Genomic DNA, 25145 nt, shown 5'->3' with positions numbered 1-25145 from the left:
ACCAGCGGGACCCCCCCCCCCCTTAGTGTATCCAGCTATAATTATTTAAGTACTATCGCTATCGTTTCCTAAATATTCCAGGTTGTATACTTACTCCCTGCGCAACCAGAGATTGGACATTCAATGTTGATTTACCTACGAATACTCATTTGCCATAAAAGTGCATACTTAACATTTCAAATCATAAATGTAATTAAGTGAATATTGTGTACACCCTTTGCTGTATTAAATATTCGATTTGGTCCATTTGTGTTGGTTCGTTTCATCAGGTGGGAAAGTGTTCATCATACTTATATCTTGTACTGGGTGGCCAGAAGTTAAAGTACATGAGGTAGTGGTATTAAATATCATATCTAACAATACAGTCAGGGAATTGTACCCCTCAGCTACAGTTACCTTCACTACTCACTATATTACTAACAGTCACCTTCACTACTCACTATATTACTAACAGTTACCTTCACTACTCACTATATTACTAACAGTCACCTTCACTACTCACTATATTACTAACAGTCACCTTCACTACAAACTATATTACTAACAGTCACCTTCACTACTCACTATATTACTAACAGTCACCTTCACTACTCACTATATTACTAACAGTTACCTTCACTACTCACTATATTACTAACAGTCACCTTCACTACAAACTATATTATTAACAGTCACCTTCACTACTCACTATATTACTAACAGTCACCTTCACTACTCACCTATATTACTAACAGCTCAGTCACCTTCACTACTCAGTACTCACTATATTACTAACAGCTCAGTCACCTTCACTACTCACTATATTACTAACAGCTCAGTCACCTTCACTACTCACTATATTACTGATGACTGGCAGCTCCAGTAATGCATGGAAGCAACTCAGACTCACATTGTACATGAATGGCATCTCACAACTAATGTTACCGAACTAGTAATATACCTTCATTGCTGCTAATCCGGGGTAATAACGACTACAAGGTAAAAGCTGTTTTATTACCTCTGTGTTAGGGGTGTAAAGGTACACGTATCCGTACCATTTCAGTGTGTACCGTACCGCGCCGAACGGCTGTGTACCGAACGAATACAACGGTATGTTAACCACTAACGACCGCCCACTGGGGACTGTTTTTTTTTACAATCTAATATAATTATTATTATTTCTTTTTTACAAGTCAATTATTAATTTCAATATAGAATATTCGTTGACAAGTACAATTTGTTACTGCACACTACATCACCCCTAAGTGGAACATGGAAAGCCAAACTTTCCCCCACTGTACCGAAAACCTGTAGCGAACCTTGACTGCAAAACCTAGGTACGTACCGTACCGTGGTTTTTGTGTACCGTTACACCCCTACTCTGTGTTGCTGATCTGATCTGTCTTTCTAATCAAACAACGACTACAAGGTAAAAGATGTTTTATTACACGTGGCTTTTTATGATTTTCTTTGGGTTTCAAACACATATATAATGAAATATGAAATATATTAGAACATGACCTTGGCCTGCAGAGTAAGTGCCATGAGAGACTTTTAACAATAGAAAACAGAGAACAAAATACTTTGCAACTAAGCATCTACTTTGTACTAATTACATTCCTTTTATGATCCTGACCTCCAGTAACACACTACATAATCTAAATGAGGAGGCATGGTGACAGAGTGTGTGTGAGAGAATGTGTACAGTATGTGAGTGTGTGTGTGTGTGTGAGTGTGAGTGTGCGAGAATACGTGTGTGTGTGTGTGTGTAGGTTGCCCTACCTCTTGTTTAGTTTTATTCAAATTAGACTTTTGTTTATAAGTTAGGTTTTTTCTTGAATGTACCAAGACAATTAAAATCAGATTGATTATTATTATTATCATCATTGTTATTATTACTACCATTATTGTTATTAATAAAATAATAACATATCTGTATTTGCTGATGAGTGATATTTGTATGTATTTGTATGTGTCTGAGAAGTAGACATTTATAACAGATCTAGATGAGTTTTTACATGTGGTTTTACCTGCGCATACAAACAGCACTGAAATAAAGAATGTTACACTAACATTGTTCTTCATTTTACTGTGTTTTCGTATCGTATCACTGTACAATCAGATTGCCATGGAAAGATTTAATACAGACCACATCATGTATCAATGGTAGTGAATATTGGTCATAAGTCATTATTATTGGTTTTGATGGTTTTAAAAGGAACAGAAACTAAGTATATATGAAGCTGACGGATTGAGTGGGAGAGACGGAGAGAGATGGAGGGAGAAGGAGATGGAGGGAGAGATGGAGATGGAGGGATAGAGAGAGAGAGAGAGAGGAGAGATGGAGGATGAAAGGAGGGCAGGGAGATGTGTGGGTGAGAAAAAGCTTTTCCACAGACAGAGGGGGAGGAGAGGGGGAGGAGAGGGGGATGGGGGACCGGATTAGGTGTCGCACCACTAGCCAGGAGGAAGCTAGACACTAGGAACTAATGTATCTCAGATGTCTAGAGAAAGTGAGAGAGGGAGAGAGAGAGAAAGAAAAAAAGGAGAGAGAGTGAAGCGGTTCCCATTCATATTCCAAAACATTTCATTGACATTGTTGATTCAATTGTAATATGTAATTACGTCTGATACAATAGTGCTTTACTAGTACTATGGCTGCCCCCCGACCTGCTCCACCAATAGTTGTCAGTTCAAGCCATTAGTCGCACGTTTAGGATATACTTTTTTTATTTATTTATTTATTTATTAAATATATATTTATTTCAACCTAATTTTGACAAGGCTGTGACCAATGGCAATTTGGTAGACCAATGTTTGGTTGACTATTTAGGGGCATCTTATTACTACTATGTAATTGATAATACTATCTAGTACTTGATAACAAAATATTAGTACTATTAGCTATAATGGGACTTAAGAAGAATAATAACTTGACCAGCTTGTGTTTCTACAAAACTGATACCAATGTTTTCCATGTTGTTTTCCATGACTGGAATGCCGGGCTTTAAAACTCCCAGAATTCCCAAGGTGGTTGGGCGGGGGTGGGGCCTATGTTGACAGGTGAATATTGAGGTCTGTCATTTGTTAGACTGTCTGTCTATCATGATGAGGTAGCAACTCAGACCAGCTGAGAACCACAATACGCACACACCCACACATACACCCACGCACACACATACCACCCCCCCCCCCCCCCCCCCCCACACACACACACACACGTGCACACCCTCACACATAGCTAAGTGCTATTTATCAACGTGATCTACAGGCTGGTAAATACATTATTCAGAGTGGCTTCTACTGACTTCATAATAAAACCTCCAATTAGACAAGAGATTTATTCCATAAGAGAGATTTATTCCATTAGAGAGAGAAAGAGAGAGTGAGGGAAAGAGAGAGTTGGGTAGGGAGAGAGGGACAGGGAGCGAAAGAGAGAAACAGAAAGATAAAGAGAGAGAAAGAGAGATACAGAGAGAAAGGGAGACAGAGGGAGAGAATGGGAGGGAGAAAGACAGAGATATTTATCATAGCTAATACAGTATAATACTGTGTCATTCAGACCCATCTCTCTCTCTCTCTCTCTCTCTCTCTCTCTCTCTCTCTCTCTCTAGTAATGTGATTCAATACACACACACACAGTGTGATTTATCATAAATTTTTTTACGAGTATGACCACAGTAAAAAACTGAAATGAAATCTCTTAAAGTAAATTAAATGATACCTATGAGACACAAATCAATAAGGAGGTGAAATTCAAGTCCTTTCAGAGTTTTAAGTCCAACTGAAAGTTTCTCCATTTTCAAGGATATAATTTGACAGGAAGTCATTCTAAAGTCTTCCACTAAAAACCCTCCTGTTTGACCGTGCTTTACCCAGGCATGTCCAAAAAGAACACATTCTTATTTCAAAGGAGCTTTTAGCCGTTTTACAACCTGAATTCTGCCGTTCTGTTGTGAGGAGGGCGTGTGATAATCAGCGCTGCAACCCTAAACTACAAAAAAAACGACTAACCTTCCTACGTCTTTTACTATTATGCACTTTGCTACTAAGTCATCTGCTATATCTGTATGGGGGGCGACAGTGGATCGGGAGGTAGAGCGGTCGTCTGGTAATCCAGAGGATCCCGGTTCGATTCCCGCTCCTCCCCGGCAGCGTGTCGAAGTGTCCTTGAGCAAGACACTTAACCCCTACTGTAATTGCTCCCGGTGAGCAGGTTGGCACCCTGCATGGTTGCCTCCACCATCGGTGTGTGAATGTGTGAGTGAATGGGTCAAATGTGAGGAACAAATTGTAAAGCGCTTTGGATAAAAGCACTTATATAAATGCAGCCATTTACCATTTCTGTGGATTATTTAGTCATGATTTCTAGAAAGAGACGTTGAAGTTGGGTTTTTCAAATGTATCATTTTGGTAGTTTGGCGTGCCATTCAGCTCCATTGATATAATATGGTGAGGTGTATTTTATGACCTTTGACCCTGTGGTGGCAGGACGGTCTCTGCAGCCTCCAGACTTCAGGACTATTAACTCTTTGCCTGCCAAACCCGAGAAAAGTCGGGTTTTGATCCTTTGATATTTTCCCTTTGATCCCCGTTCTAAACACTCGCTCGGAGCTGCCTGGGTCTCCCTGGCACAGCTGCCTACATTGGAATTGCAATGACGATCGGATCCCGCCAGGTGGCAGTATCGCTTACCTTTTGAACTGGGGATATCAGTTGTCTTCCAGTACTGTGTTACCTCCCGCTGCTTCCGCCTCGGAGTGGATCAGGACATAGCAATCGGGAGGAGATTTGGTGCCTCAGAGCTATTCTTTCCCGTATGGTAGCCATGCCCAATATACACAAGTAATTGTGATCGCGATCGGACAACTGGGATTTATTCATTTTGGAGTACCTTCTGACTGAGGTAAGGTCTATCTTAGGTAACCTGCTGGTATTTTTTTTTACCTAAAACATGCTTCTGTACCGATCACAGTGTCGTATTTTACCGGACCTAAAACATGCTTTTGGTAATGATCACAGTTACACACAGATCACAGATCACAGTGCTGGACTATGAACAATGCCTGTCAAATGAGCCATACTATTGTCTCCATAGCTATAATACAGAACACACGATGGGTCCGCAAACATCGTTAAAATGGTCAATAACGCTGGCGCCATAGAGATGGGAAAACAGCGTGGCGGTCAATGAGTTAAAGGTCACATGGTGTTGGTCGGTTGAGAGAAATTATTTAGTGTTGTGTTGTAGAGGAGTCATGGTTTTAGGATCAACTCCTTAAAACATCAATTATCAAAACAACACACAATACCATTTAAAGAATATTTCTTTAAAACTATTATGATCACAAAGACCCACACACAGGCACTAAGACTATAGTTAATACGTATTACAGCCACACACACACACACACCATCAGTTAATATATATTATAGCCACAGGAACGGACACAGACACAGGACTGACTGACAGCGACCACAGTGACGCTGGCAGACGAGGCTCCTGGTCAGAAACAGTCCATTAAGAGTTTTTCCACTGAGAGCAGACGATTTAGTCACTAAGAACGCTAGATACTGAGAGGACTTTACCGTCAGACTGGTATTTATCTTAGTTTCGACGGTATAACAGTATTTGAAAGTAGTCAGCTTTACAGTACAAATTAAAATGTGACATGACATCTTCCTATGTTTTCATCTTGCAAGCAGGGGAGGAAACTAACTTTTTGGCTTACCAGCCAACTGGCGAGTATATGATTCTTTTTACCAGCCAAACAGATGTTTTACCAGCCATAAATAAATCGCTAATTGTGATTACTTCTTTGTATGTCTTCGTCTAAATTGATTTTCAATCATAGTAATAATCACACCGTGTCTCTACTCTTTAAAATATTTATTACCATAAAACATTAATAAGTGTCTCTACTCTTCACAATATTAGCATAAAACATATATTAATCACACCGTCTCTACTCTTCAAAATATTAGGATATCACATATTAACATGAAAGAGGGAACTATTCTGGACTGGGTTGGGCTGAACTGGGCAGTGAAAGATGCTGGGCTGGACTGGGTTGGGCAGGGAAAGTTGGGCTGGTCTAGGTTGGACTGGGTTGGGCTGGGCAGTGAAAGAACCAAGCATTTCACTGTAATGTAATAGCTAAATAAAACCACTTGAACTTGACTTGTTACATTTGCACTCTGGTTGGATGCCAAACGTATTCTGGTTGTACTGTACTTGTGCTGTATGATGACAATACATTGGAATCGAATCTCATGTCAATGCTAGGGGTTCAGCAGATGTATTCTGAATGACAAGTATACCAACATCACCGTTGTGAAGGGCATAGGGCGAGTGGTGATATGGGGGGAAACCCGGTAATAATTCGGTAATAATAAAATGTCACTCGGCTGCATTTAAGCAAAGCCGCTCAGTATAGTCCACTATGTTGAACGCGCGTTATGGTAGCTTGTTACATGCTAGGTAGCTAGCCGGCTAATGCTAGTTGACTTGAGTGATTGGAATCGTTAGCCTCACGCCCACTTGTCATTCTCATCCGACTCGAAGGAGACGCGTCGCGTGCTGTTGTTCGCCCCCATGTCAGACCACACTGATATCCGAAAGCGACGACTCTACATGCAATTATTTTCATCCACTGATGTGTTTTTGTGTATGTTTGTCTACGTTGTCAAGCCGGTGACAGGAGTCTGTAGGTCTGCACGCAGTGGTGCGTCCACTTCCCCTAGATGGGCGGCATCTTCTAGAAAACGAGTGTTCATTGGAGGAGCTGTACAACGATGATGTTCATTGGTTATGGATTATTATGAGGCGCAAATAGTAGGAATCATAAGGGGGGAGTCAGAGTTCGGCTTGTGCCAGTGAGCGAATCAGCAGATTGCAGAATGATCTTTTAATTTTGTTTACTACTCGCCAGTGTGGCGAGTGCTCTTCATGAATCATTCGCCAAACATAAATAATACTCGTATTTGGCGAGTAAAAGGGCCTAATTTCCTCCCCTGCTTGCAAGTATGGTGGCGTTTCACTCAAAATGCTCTATTTTCTTTTAAATTCTTTGCCAATTATTGTTGGCATTAACTTAAAAATATCCAGTGTGTATGTGTGGACGACAGTGCAGTAAAAAACCATACTGTTGCATGTATCTCTGTGTCTCCCAGCCCTGCTTCATGTGTTGGTAACTTAGACTTTAGATGTTACTGTCCTCAGGGTGGGATTCCTTCTCACAGCAGTACATACATCATAACTCATATGTACAGTAAGTACAACATGCCTGACGTACATACAGGCACCATAATTCCTGTTCTGAAGTGACACACTTCCCTCCTTCACGAATAAAAGCAGACAAGATCATGAACATCAGACGGACAGACAGACAGGCAGACAGACTCAACTTCTGAACTAGAAAAGTGTGTTCACTAGAGTGCAAATCTCCACCAGGCAGCAGCCAGATGGTTTGTTCATCCTGTGCCTCATCCTCTGAGCATCACAGGGTGTTCTTTTTTTTCTTCTTTTTTTGTGTGACCTTTTTCATTGTGTAAAGTGACCGTTGAGTGTGTGCGTGTGCAGCATGTGTGTGTTCGTGCTAAAGTGTCTTGTTAGTGTGTGAGCGTATACAGTATGTGTGTTGTGTGTGTGCTCATGCTTGTGTGTGGAGAGTTCAAGAGTCTCTCTGTAACGAAGTCTCTCTGTCCTAGTTGCTGGTGTGCACAGGCGTTTGCCTGACCTCAGCAGCTTGAACAGGCTGTTGTTGGGGTGGTGAGGGTAGGGCTGGGCGATATGACCAAAAACGTTATCGCGATAAAATTATAAAATTATTTTCATATAATTCGATATCGATAATTATCGTCGATATAATGTCTGTCAAGTTTAATTAACTTCTTATGCTGCTGCGAATGTCTCAAGTCGAGTTGATGTCGTCATCAGTCCGCGCACGTTAGCAGTAGCCGACAAGCGGAGTATCTCATGACAATAAATATGACACTAAAACTCTCTTCCGCCACAATATATTGAAACGACGTCCACTGTATACCCCACACTACTTAAACGTGGCCTCAGAATTCAAAACACACACATACTCGGCACGTAAATATATAAAACAACGCCGTGCAAGCTAATTAGCCTAGCAAGCCTGTTGTTTATAAGTGGTGTATTCCATGACAATGTGCTAAATATTACACTAAAATACTCTCTTCCGCCACAATATATTGAAACGACGTCCACTGTATACCCCACACTACTTAAACATGGCCTCAGAATTCAAAACACACACATACTCGGCACGTAAATATATAAAACAACGGCGTGCAAGCTAATTAGCCTAGCAAGCCTTGTTGTTGAGTGAGTCCTAGTACCTCTGGGTCTCCTTCCGGATCTCGTTCGCTCTCGGCCATCTCCTTCACTGATTGGTTGTTAGCTGTTGTGCGTATGCACGTCACGTCATCACGTAACGTTGGTTGTTGTTAGTGAGTGTGCTGAGCCGAGGCTGAACGGAGCCAAGCTTGGAAATCGATATATCGAAACTTTGCGACCACGTTTCATGTTTATTTCGAGGAAATAATTTATCGCGATAGTTATCGTTATCGTTTTATCGCCCAGCCCTAGGTGAGGGTCTTTCATTATTCTGCAGGGGTGGTAGTGCAATACCCGTAGTACGCTCAGCTGAGCGCACCACTCTCTGTAGGGCCTTCTTGTCCTGTGCCTTGCTGTTTCCATACCAGGCAGTGATGTTTCCAGTCAAGATGCTCTCCGGAGTAGAAGGACTGGAGTATCTTCCCCGATACTCTGAACTTCCTTAACTGTCTCAGGTGGTAGAGGCGCTGCTTTATCCACAGTGGTGTGTGTGTCCCCTGCTGTGTTCTCCTAAAATCCACGATCAGCTCCTTGGTTTTACCAATGTTCAGGAGCAGGCTGTTGTCCTGACACCAGCGTGCCAGTACATCAACCTCCTCCCGGTAGGCCTTCTCGTCGTTGTCAGAGATCAGCCCCACCACCACTGTGTCGTCCGCAAACTTCACTATGGAGTTGGAGCTGAATCTGGCCACACAGTCATGTGTGTAGAGTGAATACAGCAGGGGGCTCAGAACACAGCCCTGGGGGACCCGATACCCAGGGTGATGGTGTTGGAGGTCTGACCCCCCACCCTGACCGCCTGAGGCCTTTCACTCAGAAAGTCCAGTATCCAGGCGCTCAGACCCAGCTCGATCAGCTTGTCCACCAGTCAGGTGGGGACTATGGTGTTGAACGCTGAGCTATAGTCAATGAACAACAGTCTCACATAGCCCCCCCTTCTGGCTGTCTAGGTGAGAGAGGGTGTTGTGTAGTACCTGAGAGACCGCATCGTCAGTGGACCTGTTTGACCTGTATGCAAATTGCAAAGGGTCCATATCACTGGGGAGGGAGGCACAAATGTAATCCTTAACCAGCCTCTCAAAACATTTCATGACCACAGAGGTGAGTGCCACCAGTCTGTAGCCATTAACACTTTGGTTGCCACTTGTTAACATGGTAAAACGTGGTTGAATGCCAGCACCCACTTCAATGATAGCGAACTTGTGAATGCATAATCTCTGTCTTAAATTATGGCTATGTGCCCGTCGTTTATCAATGACTTGTTTGCAGTCAACATTGTCGAAACGGATTGTTTTAAAAAAAAAAGAAAGTTTTAATCGGTTCATTTCCGTTTTATAGCATTTTGAAAAGCCCTCGATTTTCAGGAAAATATATAGCTTCCGTGATAAACGGCATTTACTGGAATATTCTGGAATACACAAAAAACTGAAATTTTTCGGCCTATTTATGAATCGTTTTCAAATAAACGCTAGATTATCGATAGTATATGTGTACTTATGCACGCTATATAAGTGATCTGAAAAATATATTCTCTCATTTCCTGATCAGCGCACACACACACACACACAGGGCACACGCTGATATATAGGTCAAAACAGATCCGATTACCCCAAGACTGGTAAAATAAATTGCTTACCTCAGATCAGATGTTCTCCAAAAAGATTATTCCAATTCCTGATCGCCATTCCAAATATCGATCGCGTTTATTGATTCAGCGTTGGGTACTGTTAATATGTATTCCACGTTGTTTTGCGGCTCGGCGATCACTTGGATCCTTCAGTTGGCTTGACGGAAAAGTAAAATGAGGAAACTGCCCCCCCCCCCCCCCCCCCTTCATCAGTCTAATCTAATGGGGTGCAGTTACACAGGGAGAGACGATAGGGGCGGTATTTTCCCAATGGAGCTCAGAGAGAGTCTGCAACACTAGCGTGAGGCTCGATTGATGAAATATGAATTAAAATCGCTAATAAAAAGAATACGACAAACAAACGCTATATAGCGTTGGTGGCATTCAACTGGCGGCATGAACTAACTAATTGTATCGCTTCCATTGTTATGAATGAGACAACCCACACGGCAGGAGATTTTCGAGCGACGATCACGCAGCAACTCCTGTCGCCTGGCTAAATATCGCCTCAATCCTATTTTGAGGCGACGGCAGACAGGCCACACAGCAAGGACAATGAGGAAATAACATGACTTCTACTGGTGTATCATTTGTAATATAAATAAATATATCAATACATTCATTGATCAATAACCTACATATTATTACCATGCTACTTATGTTAATTATTAATTAACAGGAACAATTTAAGTAAATAACGTTAGTTGGAGAAGGTGTAGTGGCCGTTTGTCATTAACTAATAAATTGACAATGTTCCACGATGCACCTACTTAGATGTTTTTATACTCCGGTAACAAAATAAGTTGTGGATGTTGACAGAGTTGAATGTCCAGGCTGTAGCTGATGTAGGTTGTAAGGTTTATTGTCCAAAGAAAATTATGGTTGAGAACAGAACAGTTTACGTCTTCCCTATTGCTACATGAAAAAACGTTCTCTCTTAGGTAATTGACCTGCTGTCAGGATTAGAACAGTGTAACATATAACAGAGTATAATATAATATAATAGAGTAGAATAGAACATTAAATAAGTAGAAGACATCTGATAAACACTAGATTTAAAATGATAAACGCATATCATTCGCCACTCCTCCAGACCATAGCACCAGACATCCTCCCATTCCTAAACGAGTCACACCGCTCATCAAAAAACCTCTCTAAATCACTATTACAGAACAACCTCCTAGACCCTAATCAGTCAGGCTTCAGGACTGGTCACTCCAAAAAGACGGCTCTCATAGCGGTCACAGAGGCTCTTCACTCAGCAAGAGGAAAAGGCCTCTCCTGTGTCTCTTTTTATATAAAGAAGTAGAAGACATGTGGTAAGCACTAGATTTAAAATGATCAGAACATATCTGGTAAGCACTAGATTTAAATAATAAGCACATCTCTAGTGAGAACTAGATTTTAAATAATAAGCACATCTCTAGTAAGAACTAGATTTTAAATAATAAGCACATCTCTGGTAAGAACTAGATCTAAATAATAAGCACTTCTCTAGTGAGAACTAGATTTAAATAATAAGCACATATCTAGTGAGAACTAGATTTAAATAATAAGCACATATCTCGTGAGAACTAGATTTAAATAATAAGCACATATCTAGTGAGAACTAGATTTAAATAATAAGCACATATCTAGTGAGAACTAGATTTAAATAATAAGCACATATCTAGTGAGCACTAGATTTAAATAATAAGCACATCTCTAGTGAGAACTAGATTTAAATAATAAGCACATATCTAGTGAGAACTAGATTTAAATAATAAGCACATCTCTAGTAAGAACTAGATTTAAATAATAAGCACATATCTAGTGAGAACTAGATTTAAATAATAAGCACTTCTCTGGTAAGCACTAGATTTTAAATAATAAGCACTTATCTGGTAAGAACTAGATCTCAGGTAAGAACTAGATTTAAATAATAAGCACATATCTGGTAAGCACTAGATTTAAATAATAAGCACATATCTGGTAAGAACTAGATTTTAAATAATAAGCACATCTCTAGTAAGAACTAGATTTAAATAATAAGCACATATCTGGTAAGAACTAGATTTTAAATAATAAGCACATCTCTAGTAAGAACTAGATTTAAATAATAAGCACATATCTGGTAAGAACTAGATTTAAATAATAAGAACTTATCTAGTGAGAACTAGATTTAAATAAGCACATATCTGGTAAGCACTAGTTTTTAAATAATAAGCACATCTATATTAAGCACTAGATTTAAATAATAAGCACATATCTGGTAAGCACTAGTTTTTAAATGATAAGCACTTATCTGGTAAGCACTAAAGGTCCCTCTGCATCACTGTATGTGGGAAACTCACATTTTACAGATGTGTCAATGAAATTAACTAATCACTTAGGCGACAGAATATAATACAATAGAGCTGCCGGGGCGTAAGGTCCACTTAATGTAGAATAACTTTAATAGATCTGTTATCCCTCTCTGACACCACAGACCAGCTGGAGACTGGAAGGAGAGAGAGAGAGAGAGAGAGAGAGAGAGAGAGAGGAGAGAGAGAGAGAGATAGAGAGATAGAGAGAGAGAGAGAGAGAGAGAGAGAGAGATAGAGAGAGAGAGAGAGAGAGAGAGAGAGAGAGAGAGAGAGAGAGAGAGAGAGAGAGAGAGAGAGAGAGAGAGAGAGAGAGAGAGAGAGAGAGAGGGAGAGGGAGAGAGGGGGGGGTAGAGAGAGGGGGGAGAGGAGAAAGAGGGAGGGTAGAGAGAGGAAGGGAGAGAGAGGGGAGAGGAGAAAGAGGGGGGAGAGGAGAAAGAGGGGGAGTAGAGAGGGAGGGAGAGAGGGGGTTGAGAGAGGGAAGGAGAGAGAGGGGGAGAGTGAGAGAGATGGGGGGTAGAGAGAAGGGGGTAGAGAGAAGGAGAGAGGGTGGAGGAGTAGCAGGCAGGAGTCCCCCCACAGACTATAAAACACCAGCATACTGGATCACTCCTAAAACCACACGTGGAGGAACAGAGAGAGAGAGAGAAAGAGAGACAGAGAGAGTTGGCAAAGTATAAGTCATTCACTAAGGTCAGGGAGGAGAGAGACACAGAGAGAGAGAGAGAGAGAGAGAGAGAGAGAGAGAGAGAGAGAGAGAGAGAGAGAGAGAGAGAGAGAGAGAGAGAGAGAGTTTCAGCCTCCTCAGAGGGTTTCCACAGCCGAGCAAAACAGCTACTGTTCTATCCTGCTGTTGGGGGAGATAGACAGAAACAGATAGAGAAACAGGGAGAGAGAGAGAGGGGAGAAAGAGAATAATAGAGAAAGGATAGGAAAGAAAGGAAAACAAAGAACGATCTTACAGCCCAACTGCAGAACGCTCTCCATCAAGACTGACTGTGGGTCAGCTCTGTTTACAGCGGGAGGCGACTCTTTTAAACCTGGTATTCCCACCCAGCACCGGTCTGGACAACAAGAATCTTACATGTCTGATCTGGACTGAGAGATGACCGGTGGACGGGACAGCCGGAACCGAGACATTCTGACAGAGTCCATCGAACCTCCGGGGAGGTTTGGACACAGCGGTGTTAATCTGGAGATACTGGTGTTAATCTGGAGATATTTGTGATCATCTGGAGATACTGGTGTTAGTCTGGACACACTGGTGTTAATCTGGACATATTGGGTAATCTGTGTTAATGTGGGACATACAGAAGCGTGGACATTGACGACAGACACGCTAAGGTACGTCTCCGTCATGACTTATTTTATTCATCCTTTCCATTCATTCTGAACTGATTAAAAACTCCTTCACATTCAGACCTGATTTAAAAACGAATTTCCATTCAGAGCTGACGAACTAATTCAGAACTAAATATTCTCACTCAAAGATTTTTTCTGTGTATAGTTTGTTCACCTAAAATAACAATCAACAGATTATTCTTTGTGAATCACTTTGTGACTCTGCTCTGCAATACTAAATACCCTACTTACTCACTACTAAAAATACAGAGTAAATTTTACTCAAACTGAGTACAATTTTACTTAGTTTGAGTAAAATGTACTCAGTTTGAGTAAGATTTACTCTGCGAAATGTACTGTGTACATGTGTGTGTGTGTGTGCGTGTGTGTGTGAGAGAGAAGAGACAGCAACTGGGTTGACCTCTGACCCTAGCCCTGATCTTTCCTTAAATTAAAATCCATGCCTCATCCTTGACCTTGACCTGACCTTTCACCTTTCACCTGTAGGCCAGAGGACTTCCAGATAGCGGATCTACAGGAGGTGTGGATGTCTTCAGGCTCTGGTTCTAAAACACACCCTACCCCCTGTACCCTAAACCCTGCAGCCCATCCAAGACACATCCGAGTCAGAAGCTCAGCTCCAGAAGTGGGATTTTTCACATCAAGTCCTGAAGCAGTTCTAGGATTCAGCGCCTGGTTCTGAGGACTGATTCTGGACCGGTCTACGCGGCTAAAACACCTACCTTTCACATATTCTGATCCGTGGAGGGCATCGCTTCTCTCTGTATGACACCACACACAGGACGTCGAGAATAAAGCCAGGCAGACACACGCGCGCAGCATCACACCAGGACACACAAGTCCAGCCGTCTCACCGGGGACGACGACATGTCCTCGTTTGCCATGCTACGCCCCGCACCGAACGCCGCCGCCGGAAGAGCTAGCTTCCTGTACGGCGACATCACCAGCGACATCACCATGATGTCAGAGGACGAGGACCAGGGCGGAGGCAGCGAGAGCTCGGGTTCAGACGAACGCTGCTCGTCCCTCTACTGCATGGACGGCGCCAGGTCCGGGGACAAGATGGGGAGGAAGAGGAAGCCCGGGGCGGGAGGGAGGCTGGGGGGCGGAGGAGGAGGAGGAGGAGGAGGAGGGCACCATCACCCCTCCCTCCTCCCCCTCTCCTCCTCCCCCTTGCTCGGGGGCGACGGGAGGCAGAGGAACACGGCGAACGCCAGAGAGCGGGACAGGACCAACAGCGTCAACACGGCCTTCACGGCCCTGAGGACCCTGATCCCCACGGAGCCGGCGGACAGGAAGCTGTCCAAGATCGAGACGCTGCGCCTGGCCAGCAGCTACATCAGTCACCTGGGGAACGTCCTGCTGGTAAGGGTCTTCTCTCTGTAGGACAGACCGACGTCAAGACACGTCCTCTCTGTGGTCAACTGCTCCTCTGTCAACACACATGTGCTTTTATCTCACATGTCTGAACTCTCCTAAGCCTGGTTAGTGCCTTCTTCTACACAGGGAATGGGACCCCTAACCCTGACAGTGTTAGTGCCTTGCTCTACACAGGGAATGGGACCCCTAACCCTGACAGTGTTAGTGCCTTGCTCTACACGGGGAATGGAACCGCCAACCCTCACGTGTTAGTGCTTGCTCTACACAGGGAATGGGACCCCCTAACCCTGGCAATAGGGAATGGGGACCCCCTAACCCTGGCAATGTTAGTGCCTTGCTCTATCCCATTGAGCTACACAGAGAATGGAACCCCTAACAGGGATGCACGATAATTATCGGGCCGATATCAGCAATTATGACGTCATCCCGATAAACTCGATAACGTTATTGATAGCTCCGATAACATATAATAAATTTTTTGGTTAAAGAAATCCGGTGTGGGTGGATTTGGATGAAGGGCGCTTGTTTTTATTATAGCCTCCTCCCGTTTTGCCAGTACTGTGGGTAAAACTGATAGCGTGTGGTTTAGGAACAGGGAGTTTTTCACAAATCCAGCGCTCCCTTTCTTGGCTGTGACGTAGTCACGTTACATTCGGAGGACAGACAGTCGATCTGCCAATTACGTCCCCACGGCCTTGCACCCACCTCTTCTTCTTACCACCAATCAGAAGCTCTCGTTAGTTTATTTACCTCGGATTGTCAGCCATTACTCTACTCGGAGCTAACGTTATCTCCCCGCCAGCCACATTGACAAGTACCAGCGCTTATACATTACTGGCAAATGTCCTTGTTGCACTTGTGGCAACGAGCGTTGTCAGCATCGACTTTAGTAAAATAGACCCAGACTTTTGAACATTTCGTTCTGTCCGCCATTATGAGAGCAGAGCTGTCTGTACTCCAGCGCAGCACCCGTGTGAGTGTGTGTGTGTGTGTGTGGAGTGAGTGTGTGTGTGTGTGTGGGAGGGGAAGAGAGGAGAGAGCAGGCAGCCCGCTCCCCGCGTACACAGAAGGAGACAGAGGCAGGAGAGATAGACAGCGGCCAACAAGATTAGTTTGCAACGTTTAAATTCACTCAAAAAAAAAAACTCCATAATTTCTCGAGTACCGATAGCAGTACCGATGACGTCGGAGCTTATAAATACAAAAAAAAAAAAAAAAATTGATAAAAAAAATTATATATATATATACAGTTAAAAAAAATTATTATAATACAATAAATATCGGTATCCGGCTTGAGGAGCATAAAGTTATCGGTATCAAAAAATCAATATCGTGCATCCCTACCCTAACCCTGGCAATGTTAGTGCCTTGCTCTACCCCATTGAGCTACACAGAGAATGGAACCCCTAACCCTGACAATGGTAGTGCCGGCTTGCACATTGAGCTGTGCAGTAGTTGTTGTTTGTTGGTAAATCTGTAACGTGTCAGTTAATCTTCTGTTTCTGTCACTGTGGTTCTGTTGCTGGTGGGGGAGGGGCTCCATGACGGACAGCCCTGCCACGGTGGAGGCCATGCCCCGTTCTACCATCACAGCCACTCAGGAGGAGGCGGGGGTGGGACTTCATCGTCGTCGCGGGAACGGGAACGAGACATGGACAGTGAGAACTCCCACCCCAAACAGATCTGTACCTTCTGCCTGAGTAACCAACGCAAGCTGGTGAGACACACACACACACTTTTTGTCTACGTACTTGACTTCTATTTTATACCTTACTATACTTTTATACTTATCTATTTTTATCTAGCACAATCCTGGAGCAAAACAGAAAGAAGCATTTTATATAAAAGTATTCTGTACTTCTGTATGACAACTAATAAAGAAACTTGAACTTGAACACACACACACACACCTGTAGCTATTATCTATATAAACCTGTAGCTATTTTCTATATCAACCTGTAGCTAGTATCTATATTAATATGTAGCTATTATCTATATCAACCTGTAGCTGTGAAAGAAGCTCAGGCCTTCAGAGAGACAGTTTTGTTGTGTCATAATGAAGATCAGGTCTTCAGAGAGACAGTTTGTTGTGTCATCACATTGGTTCTCCATCCTCCAGGTTGTGTTCTGTTCTGCTTAAGGAACATTTCTGTTGAATTGTGTATTGTTCCTCACCAGACAATTGTCACATTGTAAAGAAAGGTTATTCTGGAATAATCATGGGTGTTAGCATTGTTAGCTCTAACTAGAGCTAGCTGTGCCCCATGCTTTCAATGAGGTTTACTAACAATGCTAACATTCATCTAGGGAAACTGAAGGATGAATACAGAAAGTTCTTCACAATGTGACAAGTATTTAACTATTCTGTCTATAACCACCTGGAGAGGAGAGAAGAGAAGAGAGAAGAGGAGAAGGTAGAAGAGAGGAGAATGGAGAAGAGAAGAGGAGAGGGTAGAAGAGGAGAGGGTAGAATAGGAGAGGAGGAGAGGTAGAATAGGAGAGGGTAGAAGAGGAGAGGGTAGAAAGGAGAGGGTAGAAGAGGAGAGGGTAGAAGAGGAGAGGGTAGAATATAGAGGGGTAGAAGAGGAGAGGGTAGGAGAGAAGAGAGGGTAGGAGAGAAGAGGAGGGGAGAGGAGGGGGTAGAGAGAAAGGAGGGGAGAGGAGAGGGGGTAGGAGAGAAGAGGAGATGGAGGAGATGGTAGAAGAGGAGATGGTAAGGAGAGAGGAGAGGGTAGGAGAGAAGAGGAGGGGGAGGAGAGAAGAGGAGGGGGGGAGGAGAGAAGAGGAGGGGAGAGGGTAGGAGAGAAGAGGAGGGGGGTAGGAGAGGAGAGGAGGCGGGAGGAGAGAAGAGGAGGGGGGAGGAGAGGAGAGGAGGGGTAGGAGAGAAGAGGAGGGGGTAGGAGAGAAGAGGAGGTGGTAGGAGGAAAGGGTAGAAGAGGAGAGGAGATAGTAATGTATTAATCTTCTACAAACTAAATTAACCAAAGTTAAATAAAGCAGACATGGATGATACACATTATATAAGACAACACACACACACTATAATGTGTTCCAGGTGAGAAAAGCAGTAGATAAGAGAATTATGTAAAGCATGGCTGATGAATTCAGATAAATTCAGAACATCCAGCCTCTCACTGGTTGGTGACTTAATGAGGTGGTTGGTAACAAAAAAGCTGCCAAACCTTCTACAGCCAAAACTTATAAACTACAGCTCCTGGCTGGTGTTAATGTCCCAACGCAGACAACACACCTCCCAACACACACACACACACATACACCTCATCCACAGCCCTATTGGCTGTTATAAGCAGTCCGTCTAAACAATTAGAGTCACTGCACCAATGGAACATTCTAGTGAGGTAAATCACCACTAGTCTCTGTATGGGTCAGAAGAACTACCTCACAAAGAGAGGAGAGGGGGCAGAGAGAAAGAGAGAGAGAGAGAGAGAGAGAGAGAGAGAGAGAGAGAGAGAAAGAGAGAGAGAGAGAGACTGTTTTAACACTGGCGTTGGCAATGTAAACATAATGTCAATAAAGCCCCATTGAATTTAATTAAATGTAATTGAGAGACCGAGGGAGGGAGATGGAGAGAGAGAGAGAGAGAGAGAGAGAGAGAGAGAGAGAGAGAGACACACACACAGATAGATGTATTTAGTCAATACGTCTACTAGTTACTTCCTGTATTTTGTGCCTGATAAAAGTTGAACTGATCTACTAATCAAACTCAAGAATGTGTGTGAAACTGTGAATAACCCATATTTACATGGTCAGAAGCATTACGATTGATATTCTAGAAGGTGTGTATGTGTGTGTGTGATATTATCCAGTTGCAGTCCCCAGAGCTGGTCTCACTAACATAAAACACAGTGCAGCTAATGCATCACTCCAACTAACCAGCAATTAACTCTTAATGCATAGCAGACTCTCTCCATTTCACTCTCTCTCTCTCTGTCTGTCTTTCTCTCTCTGTCTCTCTCTCTCTGTCCATCTGTCTTTCTCTCTCAGCCTCCGTCTGTCTTTCTCCTTCTCTCTCTCCGTCTTTCTCTCTCTCTTTCCATCGTTTTCTCTCTCTGTCGGTCTCTTGGTTTGTCTCCGTCTTTCTCTCTCTCCGTCTCTCTCTCCCTTTCCATCTTTCTCTCTCTCCGTCGGTCTCTCTCGGTTTGTCGCAGTCTTTCTCTCTCTCTTTCCAACGTTCTCTCTCTCTGTGTCTCTCTCTGTCTGTCTCAGTCTTTCACTTGATCTCTTCCTCTATTCCTTCAATGTCTGTCCCCGTCTCTCACACAAAGAGAAAGAGAGAGAGAAGGAGAGAGAAAGAGAGAACGAGAGAAAGACATATAAAGTCAGAACTAAAAGAGTCAGTAATGAAAGACATTTGTCCCTCTGGAAATAATGTGATTGGTCATAAAACAGCCAGCCAGCCAATGAACTAACAGTCCTGTAAGTGGTTAAGGTCCAATTAAAAATGGAGAGAAAGAGAGAGAGCGAATTAAAGTAAAACAACCTCTGGTGGTAGTGTGTGTGTGTGTGTGTGTGTGTGCGTGCGTGCGTGCGAGAGAGTCCACTGAACTCTAGCACATTCAGATCTGACCCAGATTGCAAGTCTTTGTTCTGTGTGTATGTGTATATATATATATATATATATATATATATATATATATATATATATATATATGTGTGTGTGTATATGTATGTGTGTACTGTATATGTATGTGTGTGTGTGTGTATATATATATATATATGTGTGTGTGTATATGTATGTGTGTACTGTATATGTATGTGTGTGTGTGTGTATATATATATATATATGTGTGTGTGTGTGTGTGTGTGTGTGTGTGTGTGTGTATATATGTGTGTGTGTGTGTGTGTGTGTGTGTGTGTGTGTGTGTGTGTGTGTGTCTAGGCCAAACCACAGTCTTACTTCTATCTCATTACGTCTGCAGCAGCAGCAGTAGCCAAGCCAAGCGTTCAGAAACACAAGCCGTCTCCATTCACATGTTCAGTCCTGCTCTCTGGGCTGCTGTACCATCCACTGCCACTGATGCCATACTATGTATACGCAATTCAAAGTTACCGTATTGTTTCAGGCTGTGTGACGTACAGGGTTAGAGCTCTGAGGAGTGTTTCAGGCTGTGTGGCGTACAGGTTTAGAGCTCTGAGGAGTGTTTCAGGCGGTGTGGCGTACAGGTTTAGAGCTCTGAGGAGTGTTTCAGGCTGTGTGGCGTACAGGTTTAGAGCTCTGAGGAGTGTTTCAGGCTGTGTGGCGTACAGGTTTAGAGCTCTGAGGAGTGTTTCAGGCGGTGTGGTGTACAGGTTTAGAGCTCTGAGGAGTGTTTCAGGCGGTGTGGCGTACAGGTTTAGAGCTCTGAGGAGTGTTTCAGGCGGTGTGGCGTACAGGTTTAGAGCTCTGAGGAGTGTTTCAGGCGGTGTGGCGTACAGGTTTAGAGCTCTGAGGAGTGTTTCAGGCGGTGTGGCGTACAGGGTTAGAGCTCTGAGGAGTGTTTCAGGCGGTGTGGCGTACAGGTTTAGAGTGTTTCAGGCTATGTGGCGTACAGGTTTAGAGCTCTGAGGAGTGTTTCAGGCTGTGTGGCGTACAGGTTTAGAGCTCTGAGGAGGAGTGTTGGTTTGGTGGTAGTTAATATAGAAACTCTCTCATATAGTCAGTCGCTCTCTGTCTCTACAACCTACTGGACTCGATACTACAACCATCTACATATATAATACACACAGAGAGAGAGAGCGAGAGAGAGAGAGAGAGAGAGAGCATACTGAAGTGTTTAGGGTATTGACAGGCTGTCAGTAGAGAAAAACTATCCTCTGTAATGATGATGGAACACAGGCTGTGTGTGTGTGTGTGTGTGTGTGTGTGTGTGTGTGTGTGTGCACTCGTGGCAGGATGTTTGTGTTTCTGCGTGTGTGCATCTCTTACTATGTGTATTTTTTAAGTGTGTGTTTGTCTTTTGAGAGAGAGAGAGAGAGAGAGAGAGAGAGAGAGAGAGAGAGAGAGAGAGAGAGAGAGAGAGAGAGAGAGATAGTGTGTGTGTGTAGCATTCCTGCCTGTAATTGCTCTAACAGGTGAGGACAGACCTTTGAGAGATGGCAGGGGGATTGCATAACACACACACACTCTCTCTCTCCCTTTCCCTCTCTCAGGGGTGGATAGTTTATTCAGCTACCAGGAGTCAAGGACTGGACATGCTCAGTGTACAGTTAGCTTGTTGGCAAGATGCCCTGTATGTGTGTGTGTGTGTGTGTGTGTGTGTGTGTGTGTGTGTGTGTGTGTGTGTGTCGAGTATTGCCAATTGCCCAGAGATCTCCAGAGTAGTTATCTGCAGGTTTCATATTTAAACTATAATTATGGATCTGCCCATTGTAAACATATGGAAGACATTAAGAGCGCTCGCTAGCCTAAATCACAAGCATAATATATTACAATACATTAGCCAGCTAGCATGACCAGCGCTGCCGACACTAATGGGTAATTCACCCAAACATAAAGACATTAGCAAGTTAGCATGACTGGCTCTGGCTAATAGCAAGCTAGCTACTCTAATCACTAAGTTTGACGAACACAGTCATTAAGCGATTTATTTAGCTAATTAGCATGACCATGGCTAATGCTGCTAATCAACAGTTCACCAACACAGCTATAAGCATGTAGCATGACTGGCGCTGGCTATGCTAAGGGGTAAATTCACCAATGCCCATCAAGTCGTTCATTAGCAATCTAACTGGACCTGAACAGGTTAATTATCAAATAGCTGAGTTGAATTCAGCATGAAGGCTAAAGATAATGGAAATAGTCTAGAATGAATGAATTATACAAATAAAGTTATTATAATTATACTATGCTATGCTAGTTAGTTAGCATGCTATAGAATGAATTATACTATGCTAGGCTTGCAGTTATCTTGGTGTAGAATGGATTATACTATGCTAGGCTTGTAGTTAGCTTTGTGTAGAATGGATTATACTATGCTAGGCTTGCAGTTAGCTTGGTGTAGAATGGATTATAAGTAACTATAACCCCCAACCACATGGCTGGAGACTAGGGGATCAGATTACACACACACTGGATGGACAGATGCAGACATGCACATATTCACACATGAACTGCCAGACAAAACACACTGCTGGACACTTGGGGCTCAATTGACTTTCTCCGTCTATCTCTCTCTACCTCTGTGTGTGTGTATCTCTACCTCTGTCTCTGTCTCTCTCTCACACACACACACACAGCAGGCTGTAGCACAGTGTCTATCTACCAATGCTAGGTGTCAGACACCAAACTAAATATTGACCTAGAGACTGCATGGTGACACCACGTGCGCGCACGCGCACACACACACACGTCTGATTAAATCTAATATGTCATGAGGTTGCTAGTTTGGAGAAAACCAGTGAATGTGTGTAGTGTCGTGTGTGTATGTGGTAGGGTAGAAAGGTGAGATGCAGCTGTCCACGATTCGATTAGATTCTACGATGCATCTCGATGCAGCTCAATAATATATTACATCTCAATTTTATAATCTATATTATCTCGATAATCTAAGGTATCTCGATACAGAGCTGTTAAAAACGGTTCAATACTCTTTTTTATTAGTTAGTATCAGTATCAATACTTTTAGAATAGCCTGATGCTGTATTTTCTATGAGTTGAGTGGATGCATGACCAGAGCACTAGCTGTAATAATACAACAATAATAATAATAATAATAATAATAATAATAATAATAATAATAATAATAATAATAATAATAATAATAATAATAATAATAATAATAATAATAATAATAATAATAATAATAATACATTTGATTTGTAGGGCGCTTTATAGTTGTGGAGCAAATCCCAAAGCGCTACATTTTAAAAGAACATAAAAGCTAGCAAGAGAGTAAAAAAATAATAATTTATAAATCGATTATGTTCCGTTACTGCATCGATGCAGAATCGTCCACGTCCCCATCACGATGCATCTTAGAATGGAGAAATGTCCACACCCCTACTTCATAGTAACAGTACATATTCAGTATAATGTCTTCATAGTAACAGTACATATTCAGTATAATGTCTTTATAGTAACAGTACATATTCAGTATAATGTCTTCATAGTAACAGTACATATTCAGTATAATGTCTTTAACAGTACATATTCAGTATGTCTTCATAGTAACAGTACATATTCAGTATGTCTTCATAGTAACAATACGTATTCAGTATGTCTTTATAGTAACAGTACATATTCAGTATAATGTCTTCATAGTAACAGAACAGTACATATTCAGTATAATGTCTCCATAAACAGACTACTAACAGTACATATTCAGTAGAATGTCTTCATAGTAACAGTACATATTCAGTATAATGTCTTTATAGTAACAGTACATATTCAGTATAATGTCTTTATAGTAACAGTACATATTCAGTATAATGTCTTTATAGTAACAGTGCATATTCAGTATGTCTTCGTAACAGTACATATTCAGTATAATGTCTGCATAGTAACAGTACATATTCAGTATAATGTCTTCATAGTAACAATACATATTCAGTATAATGTCTTCATAGTAACAGTACATATTCAGTATAATGTCTTTATAGTAACAGTACATATTCAGTATAATGTCTTCATAGTCACGGTACATATTCCGTATAATGTCTTGAGGTCTGTGGTCCAGTTCTGCTGGCCCTGACCATTTCGTCATCTGGAAAATATGACATTGTTTAGCTTTGTTCAGCTCCTTTTGAATTCAGCTTGTTATTTTTCCACAAAGTACTTCATTTTTTACGAGACAGTAAATTCTTCTGAATTAGTCTTTAGAATGTCCCAGACTCCTTTTGAGTGCAGGAGTCTTCACCCTTATTTTAATCAAAATGACCAACGTAGTTTTTAGGACGCTCCTCAAGACATTCTTATTCCACTAACAGTCATTGGACTTTGTCAACTAATTTAATAATTTATTTAATTGAAAAATCTGTAACATTGTGTTTCACACATCATGTAGAAGGACCCCTTCAATCCAGTGCTGAACTGAGATGTGCTGATCAATAACGTAAAAACAGAGTTATTGACTAACAAAGTCTTGGTCGACTCCATGACCAAACCAACCGATCAGTGGACTAAGAGGAGGCAGCCATTGTAGCCATTTGTCCTGATATCTCAGCACATGTTTCCGTGTTTGAGTTTAGCATAAAAGGTGAATATTTCTGCACCTTTCATACAGCTGTCTTTATAAGCCTTTGGGTTTCTTTCTTTTGTTTTTCAGAGTAAGGACCGCGACAGAAAGACGGCGCTTAGGAATTAACACCAACAGCCAGAGGACAACCACCAGAATACCAGGCCCCCAGGCCTAGAGACAGCACTCAGACCAAGATACAGTACCAGACATCCAGGCAGAGCGACATGACTCAAACTAGAATATCAGGCCCCCAGGCCAACAGACATGACTCAAACCAGGATACCAGGCCTAGAGACCTGACTCAAACCAGGATAACAGGCCACGTGCCTAGAGACCTGACTCAAACCAGGATACCAGGCCACCAGGCCTAGAGATGGGACTAAAACCAAGATGCCAGGCCACCAGGCCTAGAGATGGGACTCAAACCAAGATGCCAGGCCACCAGGCCTAGAGACAGGACTCAAACCAAGATGCCAGGCCACCAGGCCTAGAGACAGGACTCAAACCAAGATGCCAGGCCACCAGGCCTAGAGACAGGACTCAAACCAAGATGCCAGGCAATTGGTTCACATGCCACACAACCGCAGGACAAGGAGTCAATACTGTCAATACTACATCAGCCATTTGGTGACAAAACCTCAGCCATTTGGTGGATAAACCATCATCAACCATTCCGGGGAGGCCTTTATCCAAAGCACCTTACAGCACCATGAGTCCATACATTTTGAGAAACTTTACAACTCTGAGGTAACAACAAGCCAAAAGGGATCTACAAATACTGGTCAACTTAAAAATATACAAAACTCTGGGCCAAACTCCACTTTCCATCACAAACCACTGACCTTGTTACATGGACTGAGAGACAATGATATGATGCTTATAACTACAGACTAAAGACTATTTAACACTAGAAA

The 25145-nt window shown here is 42.5% G+C and overlaps 2 protein-coding genes across 2 annotated transcripts in view; one reads left to right on the top strand and one right to left on the bottom strand.

Moving 5' to 3' along the window:
• Window positions 1-25145, bottom strand: part of bop1 (BOP1 ribosomal biogenesis factor) — a 206314-nt gene that overhangs the window by 103738 nt on the left and 77431 nt on the right. The gene's annotated exons all lie outside the window — the stretch shown is intronic.
• Window positions 14231-24860, top strand: scxa (scleraxis bHLH transcription factor a). Its single transcript, XM_084313490.1, has 3 exons — window positions 14231-15040; window positions 16581-16772; window positions 24319-24860. Exons 1-3 carry the CDS (start codon window positions 14543-14545, stop codon window positions 24355-24357), a joined length of 729 nt encoding a protein of 242 aa, XP_084169616.1. The 5' UTR covers window positions 14231-14542; the 3' UTR covers window positions 24358-24860.

The sequence above is a fragment of the Notolepis coatsorum genome (genome assembly GCF_963971535.1).
Source record: "Notolepis coatsorum genome assembly, chromosome: 4".
Taxonomy (NCBI): domain Eukaryota; kingdom Metazoa; phylum Chordata; class Actinopteri; order Aulopiformes; family Paralepididae; genus Notolepis; species Notolepis coatsorum.
This window is presented reverse-complemented; position numbering and strand designations above follow the sequence as displayed.

Bases quoted from the DNA above. Each gene is read 5' to 3' on its own strand.
- scxa (XM_084313490.1), top strand. From the start codon at position 14,543: ATGTCCTCGTTTGCCATGCTACGCCCCGCACCGAACGCCGCCGCCGGA. The intron at 15,041-16,580 runs GTAAGGGTCTTC...GTTCTGTTGCTG, and splicing joins ACCTGGGGAACGTCCTGCTG to GTGGGGGAGGGGCTCCATGA. The intron at 16,773-24,318 runs GTGAGACACACA...TTTGTTTTTCAG, and splicing joins TGAGTAACCAACGCAAGCTG to AGTAAGGACCGCGACAGAAA.